Source organism: Azolla caroliniana, unplaced genomic scaffold (genome assembly GCF_043228905.1).
Source record: "Azolla caroliniana isolate FFs.n. ecotype wild unplaced genomic scaffold, voAzoCaro1.0.p SCAF_17, whole genome shotgun sequence".
Taxonomy (NCBI): Eukaryota; Viridiplantae; Streptophyta; class Polypodiopsida; order Salviniales; family Salviniaceae; genus Azolla; species Azolla caroliniana.
In genome coordinates this window covers 4,565,231-4,578,653 of record NW_028230452.1, presented here as the reverse complement: position 1 = coordinate 4,578,653, position 13,423 = coordinate 4,565,231, and the positions used below count along the sequence as shown (strand labels likewise).

The following is a 13,423-nucleotide window of genomic DNA, read 5'->3' as shown; positions in this document are numbered from 1 at the left end:
CCTTCCATTTGCCCATTTGTACCACTACATTTGTAACCATTTCATCACCAAGTCACCTCCTTGGACAAAATTCACCACCAAACAACCCTTTACATCCTCTACCTTCTGTCCCAATTTCTTTACACATGACGGTGTCATGAAATTGTGAGTGGTTCTGCTATCCATAATCAAGGGTACTTTTTGATGATTAATCAACCCAAGGACATAGATGTCTTTTATGCTTGGTATCGAAACCTAGTTGCAATGCACCTTAGATTGTATGAAGCCGACCCGCGGGGTAGGTTCTTCCGTTTTCACTGTTTGGGACCAACTTCTTGGAGTAGAGCCCTCCTGTGCGAAATGAGGGCCCCCACATTTGAAGCAGCTTCAAGCTTGTTGGGATGTCCATTGTGTTTTACTTCTATAAGGGACCCTCAAAGGCATTTCGGTCCCTGATTGGGCTTGGTTTGTGATGAACCGCCTCCCAATCATCTACTTGTTCTACCACTTCAATTGCTTTTTCCATCATTTCAAGCTCTATCTTTGTCACCTCTCTTCCCACGGACGGTCGTAATCCATAGAGGAAGCCGTGCAACCTATCAATATCACTCATATTAGTTATTTTGTTTCCAATGCTTAAAAATGTAACTTTTGAGTTAGATTTTTCCACTCATCTCTTAATTCAAATGGTTCACCCTAAGGAATAAAATACTTCCCCGGTCTTTGTTTGCAATCCTCCCACTCTTCAAAGGGTTCCCTTCGCTTCACCAAGATGAACAAATTGTAGGCATCACCTTCGAGGTATCGATTTGCTACCTTCTCCCATGCTCTTTGCTTCACCTGACTTTGCTCTAGATGACTTTCAATCTCTTTTAAGTTTTGCAATGACATCTAGGTAAATTAGGAAAAAATATAGTGTAATAAAGATGTTGTGAAAGACAAGCTTTGAACCAGAGGCATTAAAATCAAGGAAAACATATGGTGTAATAAAGATGTGCTCAAGATGGTCTTTGAACCCAAGGCATTGTGTTAGTAATGGTACAAACATTAGATGCAGACATCTGACACTTCTAATTGTTTGGAGGCGATGTCGTGACAATGCGCATGCATGTGCTACTCGAATGGGACCAAGGGGGTCTCAAACTACTTCCTATTTGATGATGGTTTTCGTACACATAGTGAGAGCGCTTCTTGCCATGAGGCAACCAAGTGTTGAACACAATTCTTTGTGAAAAGAGTTACTTGTGTCTTCTCGATTATTATGTTGGCCTAGAAGGAGAGATTGCACTATCAGTTTAATCGCTTGTTTCATTTGGGTGTTAAAGAGATGGGAGATATAGTTGAGGGTTCATGTCAAAGAATTTTGGAGTTTGTTGAAGTGCGACAATGATTACGCGTCCCACCCAATTATGGGTTTATCTTACAACAACTACAAAATATTGCATTGATGCAAGGTCCTTTACCTTTACAAAACAAAAGAGACATCGTGGATTGATTGGAGTTTACGGGGTTAGACATCATTTTTACAAGTGACTACTAATCTTTTGTATCATTGCTCCATTGAGTCTCTTCGATTGCTATCATCTAAGGTTGAAGAATAATGGAAAATACATAACTATGATCATGGATGGTGGTACGTCTTAAAATGTAGTTGGCATTGTAAATTGTCACTTGTAACAAAGGTCTTCATTTGAAGAGTTTTGATTAGGGGATTGCCTTTATGATAAACTCTAAAGCGATGTGAACTGGCAACATGGAATTGCTTATTTTGCATTGTTCAAATGGAAGATAGTACTCATTGTTCCAAACAATGGAGTTACATTTCTCAAATTTGGCAAGTTTTACCACGGTGTTATTTGTTGTGAGGACAATGGGTGTTATAGGTACTCATTGTTCCAGACAATGTCCGATTTGGAGTTACATTTCTCTAATTTGGCAAGTTTTACCACGGTGATATTTGCTGCAAGGACAATGGGTGTTTGCACAATTCATACAGGTTGACCCAAAATTGGAAATGAAGCTTGTTTTCCTATTTCTAAGGTATTGGGTGTTGCGTCATAATGGGGATATGCACAATGCTTTTATAATGTGGTGGTAGGCAAGACATCCACCACCTTGGTTCTTCCTTGCAAGCAAGGAATCAAGCAATTAAATTCAGCCATATTATCCATAATTGTTCATCAAGAAGGCCTACAGTTAGTTTGCCCATGAGAGTATATCTACGAAAGTTGAAGGGAATATTAATATGATGAAATTCTTGATTAGAGCAAAGTGGAAAGTCTTTCCTCAATGGTGAAAGTGTTCGTTTTGCCAATGGGCAATTCAACATGTTCCACTATCCGTTTAGTTAGTGAGGTGGCCATTCTCCAAGCGTGACACCCATTGTAAGTAGTCTCTCACACACAATTATATAATTGTGTGTGTTTTCACCCATGACCTCTTAGTCTCCATTGGGCAACCAAACCTTACCAAATGAGATATACATCCATCTGGGGCAAACCCCTACATTCCACAAGAGTGAGTCGTGACATCTAATAAATTAAGAGGTCTCTATAGAGTAGTAATAGAGAGGTTGGGAAAATTTTAGGTTTCGAGCCCAAGACGTAATAATGTTACTAGTGTAACACATACCAACTATAGGGTAAAAAGCTAATTACACACAATAAAGAAGGTAAAAAAAGAAGAGAAGAAAAGAGGGGGGAGATTTCCGAAAGGTTTTTTTTTATCATAGTAAGTAATATACTCCAATGCATTGGCAAACATTCTTTTTTTTTCATACGAATACGTATGTTATCAGAGACATTGGAAAACATTCTTATTTAATACGAATGCGTATGCTATCAAAGACATTGGCAACCATTCGTTTTTTCATACGCATTCGTATGGTATCCAAACATTCTTATGTTTTTTTTTTGGGGGTTACAAACTTTTTTACCTTAACTTTCTTACCTTCAAAAGGGTGTTTACCATACTCGAATGATTGAAACATTCTCGAGATGGTTTACATATATAATTCTGCTATGCGAATGGATGGTCTGCTCGCCACGTCACGAGGCAGGAACGCCCACCATATTATTCCCACACAGAGAAACGATCGATCCATCATCGATCATCTGCTCCTGGCTCCTGCACCTGCACCTGCTAATCCATCAATCCATCAATCCATGGCACAGAGAGCCACAGAGCAATGTAATGAGATGAGATGAGATGAAATGAGGAAGCCTCCTCCTCCTCCGCCATGCCCACCCCTGACGCCCTAATCCTCTGCTTCCTGCCCCTGCATCCTCCTCAGTATGCTGTGCCCCCAGCATATCCTCGCCTTCAATTTCTCCACACAGCACCATCAGCCCCTTCGCCTTCACCGTTACCCTGTCCCTCCTCCCTCTGTCCCTGAGCTCTGCTGGAATAACCAGACCCTGATTCACCATCGCTGCTTCCGCTTCCCTGCTTTGCATTCCTTTGTCCGACGCCATAACAGAGCCTTGTTACATGTCGTACCTGGTGCGGTACGATATGGCTGGGATTTCAACAGATTAAGTGGCACCAGAGTTTTTTCGCCAGGCAGTTATGGCGAAGAAGAAGAAGGAGAAAAAGAAGAAAAAGAAAAACAACAACAACAGCAGCAGCAGCAAAAAAGGGTAGCTTCTTCGAGAACAGGGCAAGTTCTTCTTCGTGCATTTCTTCTTGCTATCTCAGTCTCGACTTATCTTCTATCAAGGAAAATGGCGTATGCAACAGTGGGTTCCGCCGACCCCACTCTGCTTCCTGCATCTGCTTTGTTTCAGGAATCTAAGAATGGATTCTCTTCAGTCTGGCCCAAGTTTGTTCAAGTCATGGGTGTCTTTAGAGATCAAGGATTGTTGCTTTCAGTTCTTCTTGGATTATCTGCCTTCTTCTCTATGTCTGAAACAGCCATCACTACCCTGTGGCCTTGGAAGGTTAGTGTTTTACCATCAATGCAGTAAAGTAGAATATGGAACTTGAAATCATGTACAAGGTTATCAAATACTATATATAAGATGCTCATATCTAGAATGTTTTGAGGTTCTTTTATCCGAACTTGTAATGTGATGATTGATTGCAAAGAGTTATGTGAAATCTTACCTTTGACAATATGCTGGAGTCTACTATGATTCCGTGGAGAGTATTTGTGAGGTCAAATAAAGGTAGACACTTTTTGGTTCTGTTTCCTAGGCTTATATAGAATGAAGTATGATTCATAACATTGAAAAGTGAAACTCAAAGAAGATGTCCAAGGCTGCAAATGCTATATATATCATCTTACACATGTCTAAAGAATTTAGGTAAAGCAGAAATATTTGGGGTTCCATATTCAAATTCAAAATTTTATGGTTGAATCTCAAATCAATACAGAACCATACATTTTGAATCAAATTTAAGACTCACTTCAGTTCTCTATAATTCGTTAAGCGAGTATCTGTGCTGTTCAATCCCAGGAAGTTGTTTTTGTGCATAGATAGAAGTATAGATAATTGACAAGGCTTAGAATGGTGGTAGCATGCTAACACTGTTATGCGCAAAAGGTTTTTACTACGTGACCTATAGATATCTCCCTTTGTAGAATGCAATTCAGGGTTACTTCTGTGCTCCATGCATGAACTGTAGTCAATGAATACAAAAGACTCAAATTCTAATGCATCATTCAGCCTTGGGTTCAAGAACTACCTCCTGAGAAAGTAAGCAGTAGTAATATATTTAATGTTTAGGGAATCTTCTTTCTGATATGCATCTAACTTTCACCTATCAGACAGTAATAGCTTGATTTGTGAAGTCATAGATCAATATTATGTCATAATTTAGATCTAGTAACCTGACTTAAACGATTTTCATAAACTAAATTTGAGCGTTTTGCAGTGATCCATTTGTCCCTTTAATGCAAAGACACATTTTCTAGAAAATTGGTTGCCTTTCATTGGGATTATCTTCTTCAGAATGCTTGATTGTGCAGTCGTATTTATGTTTTGTAGAAAGGGTACTATTTTCTATATTTGACATCAATGAAGCATGAAAATTGCAGAATGCATATCAGAGAATATGCATTATCGAATAACTACAGAATTGCTTTTCCAAGTCTTGTTTGGTGTTTGTTCCCAGTCAATGATGATTTATGACCAGTCTTGTACCATTATAAATGACATTGAATAGAGAAATGGGTTCATATCAGTTTAGTCTTAAAGCAATTGAGGAAAAGCCCTTAGAATGATAAGTGAAGGACTTAAGCAATTTAGTGTTAGATGTAAAGAATGATTTTCTAGGTTTCGACTGCTGAAAACTACTTTTTTGGAATTAAAGCACGAAATTTTACTCAGGTTCGTGAGTTGGCAGAGAAGGAAACAGGAGATGGTGTGTTCCATATGCTAAAGCAGGATGTTACGCGATTTCTCACAACAATTTTGATTGGAACAACGTATTGATCAGTAACTATTCCGTAGTATTGCTTCATTGTTGAGAGTTTTGCAGTTGTTAAGGCATGCTGGTTTTTGGGATCATAACACAGGGTTACCAATATAGCTGCCACTGCTCTGGTTACTGATGCTGCTACAGCCTTGTTTGGGGAAGCGGGAGTTACTGCAGCCACAGGAGTGATGACTGTTAGTATTTCTCCATGACTTTGTTTCTTCTGATTTTTCTTCAAATGAATAATTCTCAGAGGGTATCACTTCTTTGCAGGTTGTCATTCTGCTGCTGACAGAGATCACCCCCAAAAGCATAGCTGTCCACAATGCAACTGAGGTGGCACGTATAGTGGTAAACACTAGCGTTGGAAGAAAATATTTTGTATAACAAACACTAGATCACATGGTCTACCGGATTGAGCTACTGTATGTGTAATTGTGTTTGTGTGAAATAGGGAAGGTTGTCGAGGATTGTCTTGAGAGTCTCAGCACAAGTTAAGAGAGTAGTCATTTGCATAAAATTTTGAGTCAGCCATACTGCTAATCTGATAAAATGACAGCCTTCGCTTGTTCCCCGCTAGATTGGCAAATTTGAGAATGGTGTTTTCTGATTGTTATTGGTTCTGAAAGTTGCCAAAAAACCATTTATATAAAAAGCCCCCTTCTCAACAAAATTGAATAATACTAAGTTTGTCATTCTCCATCCTGGTCCAGATTATATTGAAAAGTGAATGAGCCGTAATCCAGAAACAGTATTAATTGAAAGTGAACATGCGATCCTGCAATTGTATTATTTTGTTTTCATTTCCCTATGAATTTGGTTACATTATCAAACGATTGCCTTTTAACTGTCTTTAAGTGCAGCTAGCATCTGTAGGAATTGTAAGTATCAAAAATTGCAATGACTTACTGTGACAGGTAAGGCCTGTGGCATGGCTTTCATATGTTCTATACCCTGTTGGGCGTATCGTGACTGCTATCTCAATGGGATTATTGAAGATTTTTGGGCTGAAGAGTAGCGGGTATTTTCTCATCTTTATTCTGTTTCCTTTTCTTGTCAGTTAGCTATTTCGAATGTCTTTCAAGTGTTGACATTATAGTCTAATGAGCAAGTGATGGGCAAAACCTGCATTCATTAGTCACTGATAAAGTTCATGGACCGATAAACCTTATTTGTGCCGGTTTACATCACACATTTGATATTTTGGTTCACAGTGAGCCATTTGTTACTGAAGAAGAGCTGAAGTTAATGCTGAGGGGTGCAGAGTTGAGTGGAGCCATAGAAGAGGAAGAACAGGTTAGGTCATGCTATAATGAGGTTCACTGATGTGTTTGAGATATGGTCAGATGTACTGATTTTTGCTCTTGGGTTCAAATTTTATTTCTTTGCCTTCAGTTTAGCATTTATTAATCTGTAACCTACATTTTTATTCATTGTAATTGTATAATCTCTCTTTGGATCCTTTATGGTGTGAAATTGATAAATGATTATGTTGAGTACTCATGTGTGTGTTTCTACAGGATATGATTGAAAACGTGCTTGAGATCAAAGATACATATGTTCGGGAAGTGATGACCCCTCTAGTTGATGTTGTTGCAATTGACTCAACTGCCACTGTAATGGATTTTAGAAATCTATGGGTGACTCACCAATATTCACGGTAAGTTTCTTTTCACAAAATCTGTTTGATTTATGGTTTGTAGTTTTGGTAGCATGTGATCTTCCAGTTTTTTTTCAGTGTCCCTGTATTTGAGCGTCGAGTTGACAACATTGTTGGAATAGCATATGCAATGGATATGCTTGACTATGTAGAACAGGTTTTAAATCCTCCACCTCACTTTATGATCCTTAACAGTAGAGTGAGAATCCACCTTCCTTATTCTTGTTTTATTTTGAAAATTGTTGCAGGTTGAAACTCTCCAGAAAATGACAGTTGGTCGAATAGCTCATAAACCTGCTTATTTTGTGCCTGGTATGGCCTATTTTTTGTTTCATGTTAACTTGATACTGTAATCAGTGTAAGCTTGTTTCATAGTTTAAGAATGGCAAATTTAACATTCACAAAGCATAAAGAGGACATGATGCAATGCACAGGTTCCAATATCTAGAGTATAAGATCATCATGCATATTGTTTATTCTTTTGCTCTATGCATATCAGATTCCATGTCTGTATGGAACCTTCTGCGGGAGTTCCGGATCAGGAAAGTCCACATGGCAATTGTACTCAATGAATATGGTGGAACTGTTGGGGTAACATTCCAGCTGAATTAGTAATTTAAGATAGAAGCTTTAATCACATTTCTAAATCTCATATATAAGAGTGTTATTCAGTTAGTCACACTGGAGGATGTTGTGGAAGAGATTGTTGGTGAAATTTTTGATGAAAATGATTCCAAGGTAAGAATTTAAGCCAATGCATTTTTGGGTTTTATTGAAAACTTGTGTTTAATCTCAGTTTGCTTACAAAAGATTAAAAGAGAGGCCTATGCTCTCATGCTACCATTTTGTAATAAGGATGGGAATCCATTAACAAGCTAACAGGATCTATGTAAACTCTTTGTACTGGAGTTGCTGATTTTTTATGAGCCATGTTAATGGCGTGAGGCAGACTCTTTAAAAGAACATGACAATAGGATTCGTAATTGAACATTACCAAGATACACAATGAGCTTGAATCCTGAGTTCTGCTGGCTTAGGGAGTACTTATCAGATTTGATACTTGTCAAGATCTATGCATCTTCTGTTCCTCCTACGGAAGAGAATAAAACAGATTCCAAATTTTCATAGTAATGTATATCAAATTTCAGGAAGAGATTCGACGGAAAACAGGGTACATAATCCAAAGAGGTGATGGTGTTTTTGATGTGGATGCTAATACTTCAATTGAAGATTTGACGGAGGCTTTGGAAGTTGAAATCCCTGAGGTTGGAGTTCTACCATATTTTTATATGTCGTTGACTTGCCCACCTCCATAACAAATCCTTCTATAATGGTGGAATTTGCAGGGTCCTTATCACTATGAAACTGTTTCTGGATTTGTTTGTGAAGCCTTTGGATATATACCACGCACAGGTGAGAGTATTAAAGTGATATTAAAAAATGCTGAAGATGAGAACTCTGATGGTGATATGGACAATCAAGAGAATCCCAAGGAGAAATTCCAGAAATTCAGACTTGAGGTATGCAGTCCAGTTCTCATCTTGGAAGGATTGGCAATGCGTATGCATTTGCATATTTTGGTATCTATCTAGTTGCTACTCAAATCAAGAATTTATACCTTCTTGGTTGTGGAGTAAGTAATATCAAGCTTTTTTCGAATGTCAATAACCTACCCAGACTAAAAACTTTCTGTTGCAGATTCTTGCAGGGAATGCAAGGAAAGTTGGCTCTGTACGATTTGAGCGTTTGAATGCAGCTGAGAAGAGCCTTCCTAAGGAACAAGGAGGCAAGACTTCATGGCAACAGTGGGAAGAACGAGAAAGTTCTGAATACGAGGCAGTAGATATGGGTGATAATGTAAATGACCAATGGGATTCTGAGTCAGAATATGATGGTGGTAATCATGACCATGAGAATAACTGTAATATTGATGATGATGTAGCTTTTCCCAAAAATCGCTATCTCATTGCAGATAGTATCGATGTAGATAGCCTAAGTGATTCGGATATTGTCTGTTTTGCACATGAAGAGCTTGATTCGACTATATCGACTGAGAAGAATAATTGCATCCTTGAAAGTGATGCTGTAGATATCAGTACAGCCACTGCAGTGGATACATTGTATAACAAGTGGGAGAAGCACAAAGGATCGGCAGAAAAGCAAGGGCAACATAGAAAAAAACCGCCCTTTGAACCTACAGTGAAGCTCGATAGTCAAGGGAAATTTGAACATGATAGACATAGAAAGTTATATCTGCGACGAAAGGAAACTGATAAGGGAATCAAAATAGTCCGGAAATCTGATTCCAATGTTTAAAATATCTCTACCCTCATTCACAAGAATACACACCAATGATTAAACCCACATTGAAAGGGGGTGAGTAAAAGATATATTGAAATTTTTTCGAAGCCTTGGGAAATATTATTATCAAGAGGCTAAAAATTTTGATTTGATCTGAAATGGTGAGTATTTGAGCTTTTCATTGGCAGCCAATGTCTAATCAACTTTTGTATTTGCACCTTGCATATTATTCATTTGTTGGTTAAGGTTACGTCCTATTCATAACACCGTTGATCGTGTCAATGTAGGTTATTAATAGACATCTAAGCATTTTGCTCATTTTGAATATTAATTAACTGGCATGATAGATCATCTAAACTCTTCAAATATTCCTGAAAGTTCTATACGATGGGCATGATCATCCAAATCTTCCATTCCTGCTACAATCGATCATCTCAACCTAGGTTAGGGATGGTTGATTTTGTATATTATATATCTGTCATGGTTGATCGTTGAAGCTTGTGACTTGTTGCGAAAAGATTGTTAATCATCTCAAACACAAGTTAGGGGTAGTTGGATTATGTTATCCCTAGGAATGTATGTGGGTGACTGCGTAAGTGTGATGGTATGTGGATAGATAAGTGAAAGTCTTTATGTGAAAAGCCTTGTTGTAAGTGTATGTGCAAGTGTGCACAAGAGTGAGTGAGTATGTGTACAAACACATGCACATTTGTGTCCATGTGTGCAAATATGGAAGAGTGTATGTAAGTTGTGTGTGAATGTAAACCTTCATGTACTTATATAACCCCACGTGGGGCTTGAATGAATGATAATAGAAGAAGTTCCTCTCAAAATTGTGTTCTTTCTCTCCCTCACGCTCAACCCCTTGGGAGGGGGGTGGAGCCAAGCATCTAGCCCCCAACCATAAACAGATTACTGTATATAAAATTAATCACTTTAGGGATACTTGGAGATTGTCATGTGTAACCTTTTTGAAGCTTGTGTAAATAGAAAATGTTCTCAAATATTGGAATATTTTTATGATTTTAGGTAATAATGGTGGCTTGTGACAAATTAATCAAACCATAATTGTAACTTTTTTTTTGTGTTATCCAACGGTCAGCATGTCTTTGACAAAATGCTCAACATCTAATTCTAATACAGTTTTGTGCTATTCTTACAAAACATCACAAGGATTTTGTCTCCTCAATATCAATATACGTATTATATTTGCATTTTTTCATTGAAATTGCCTCCAACAATGTTTATTCAAGAATCATAATTTTATTTCATGATCAAGATTTCTATTGCATCTCTAATTCCAAGCCTCATAAATTCATTTTGCATACTAATAAAATGATGCTCTGATATGCATTGTTTATGTTGTTTAATTGTGGTATGAAGAATAATTTAAATATAGCTCAGTTTTAAGGAGAACATACATATAAATTAAATATATATATACATATATATATACGTAACTCACCTAATAATAATATCTGAGATTGGTAAAGTAATACATTGAAATTTAAATAATTTTAGTTGCATTCCTTAAATAGGTAATTTGTGTGTTGATAATTTGAATTTTCTGTTAGCTAGTTCGTATTTCAATCGATCAATTTAAATAGCTCATTTAAGTTTTCTCCAAAACGATTTGCAAGATGACTTCAGTAACACTCCACATAATACAACAGTTGAATGAAGTTAGTACATGTAAGAAATAAAAACAGATTTGAAATGCCAAATAAATATATGGGGTGTGCTTACCCACACTATAATGAGGAACTTGATTATCTTAATTATGCAGCCCTAAGAATAAAACATATACAAAAGGGCAAACCACGTAAGCATATTGAAATATCACACATTTGCTACCAGGTCAGGTTCAAAGGAAATTCCTATGAGATTATTGCGATCACGAACATCATTAGGTGTCTTACTTCCCCTAAATACCTTATTTTCTGGCATCCATTGCCATGTTTTCCTCGACAAGTCATAGATTACAGATTGCCAGCTTCGATGTCCACTGAAACAAACCAAATTTGAATTCGAATAACACCGCATACCAAGGAAATGTGGCACATTGATGCTACGAATAAGCAAACTCGGCATTGATGCAATCTCTTTCCACTTACGGGTACACAAATCAAGCTCCCAAATGCACACATTCTTCATTGACCTATTGACCACAATCTTCCCAGCTAAGAGAAGTTTACCAAGGCAAGAAAGTAGAGATGGGCACCGTAGATCCTTCGAGGGCATCTCAACACCAAGATCACACCATTTCCTCTGAACCATGTCGTGGACCAATATACGGAACCCCCTGGTGGATGATATAGGCATAGTTAGACAATAAAACGATCCATTGCACCATATGGCATGTACCTCACACCAGAACTGCAAGAATTCTTGTTCTGAGCTACAATGGTGATCCCAACATCCAGTTGCAGAATCGTAGACCTCTGTTATGCTATAAGGTGCAACTGATTCAATGGCTCCAGTCACAAGAATCTGATATGTGTTGGAGGACCTATGGAAGACCATCCCAACGATGTCAATATACCGAATTTGAAGCATACTAGGTAAGGTCTTGGTTTGATTTGTCACCGGATTGCATATAACAAGGTTAGTTTGTTCAGTATTTCGAGTACGAAAGCAAAGCAACCCACCCGATGACGCAACCAAGTTGACATTTTTTGGATCTAGGCAGCACCTGGCAAACAATGGAATACTCCTCCACTTGCTTGAGCTTGGGCTAAATGATGCAACACCATGACAGTTTTTGTATACTAAGAACCATGACTCTTCTTCTCGATGTGATATTATCGTCTTTCTTGATCTTGCCCAAAGCTTGAGGAATGTCGGGGATGAGAGGATCCGATGCCACTTCTTGCATACGCATCGGCTTTCCGAAATCGCCAGAACAGACAAGTGCGAAAACACCTTCTCAGTAAGCTCATGTGGGAGCTTCTCCCAATTATAGGTCGCAGTGATACTGTTACTACTACTACTAATACTACAAGTATTACTCCTTTTGGAAGTAGAGGCTTCAACTCGTGTGAACGAAACATCCATTTTTGCCTTTGAGTTAAAATCTTTAGCACAGATTTAGATCAATGGCAAATCTATATAAAACTGTATTTTTCTTTTGATAATTTTGTTGACGCTACTATTATAAATTAACTCTTTTTGGACCAGGAGATTTGAGCTTCTCTGAAGAAGACATACATTTTTGATTGGGTTAAAGGCTTTAAAACAGATTTATATTAATAAAAACCAATCCGCATTTTATCAATCCTACACATTTTGGTTAAAGAATCATACAACGTGGTTGGATTAAAATCCTTAAATTAATTCTAAACAAATGGCAAACGAAAGAAGACCTGTTTTCCCCTTTACTACGGTTTTCTTTTTAGCTCCCTAATCAACTATGACTTGAATGCTTCTTTTTATTCATAGATCTATTTGAAAAGGTTCACCTAGATGGTCCAAAGAAACCTTTTATCTAGATTATGCATAAAACAAACCATGCCTCAAGAGCGTTTTCTTTTTACCATAGGAACATTCTATGGATATTTTGTTGCACGGAAACCTTAGAAAATTGAATCATTTACCTGTTACAATCAAGTGAGGCAGAAGCAGGGCAAGTAATTCCCATCGCGAATCTGATCGATTGGTAGGGGAGGGGTTTCACAGAAGGGATCGACGTGACCTCTTCGTCGTACAGAAAGAACAATCAAGTGAGGCAGAAGCAGGGCAAGTAATTCCCTTCGCGAATCTGATCGATTGGTAGGGGAGGGGTTTCACAGAAGGGATCGACGTGACCTCTTCGTCGTACAGAAAGAGAGGCTTTTTGTCCGCAGGGACCGAGATGTGGGTTCTCTGTAAGAATGGCGATGGAAGGGGAAGGAGAACGGAGAGAAATTGCACCCTTTCCAATCCTCTGTTCTTTCCCTTCTTCTTCTTCTTCTTCTTCTTCCTCTTCTTTTTCTTCTTCTCTTTTTGGTTCTGTTTCAGACAAAGAAAAGAGAAGCAAAAGGAATAATTTCTGGCCACACTTTAAGGTGTGAACACCTCACATGAGGC

At 38.0% G+C, this 13,423-nt stretch overlaps 2 protein-coding genes across 2 annotated transcripts; one reads left to right on the top strand and one right to left on the bottom strand.

Annotated features, from left to right (window-relative positions):
• The first annotated feature begins 3,120 nt into the window (after positions 1–3,120).
• LOC147852924 (putative DUF21 domain-containing protein At3g13070, chloroplastic) lies at positions 3,121–9,580 on the top strand. Its single transcript, XM_087333085.1, has 14 exons — positions 3,121–3,917; positions 5,310–5,407; positions 5,498–5,591; positions 5,671–5,748; positions 6,315–6,418; positions 6,612–6,693; positions 6,918–7,057; positions 7,136–7,214; positions 7,306–7,369; positions 7,557–7,648; positions 7,730–7,795; positions 8,206–8,322; positions 8,404–8,577; positions 8,756–9,580. The coding sequence occupies exons 1-14, from the start codon at positions 3,273–3,275 to the stop codon at positions 9,371–9,373; spliced, it is 2,451 nt and encodes an 816-aa protein (XP_087189211.1). The 5' UTR covers positions 3,121–3,272; the 3' UTR covers positions 9,374–9,580.
• Positions 9,581–11,075: 1,495 nt separating this feature from the next.
• Positions 11,076–13,316, bottom strand: LOC147852923 (F-box/kelch-repeat protein At5g15710-like). Its single transcript, XM_087332933.1, has 2 exons — positions 12,952–13,316; positions 11,076–12,550 (listed from the first exon to the last, which is right to left on the bottom strand). Exon 2 carries the CDS (start codon positions 12,410–12,412, stop codon positions 11,198–11,200), a length of 1,215 nt encoding a protein of 404 aa, XP_087189059.1. The 5' UTR covers positions 12,413–12,550; positions 12,952–13,316; the 3' UTR covers positions 11,076–11,197.
• Positions 13,317–13,423: the final 107 nt, after the last annotated feature.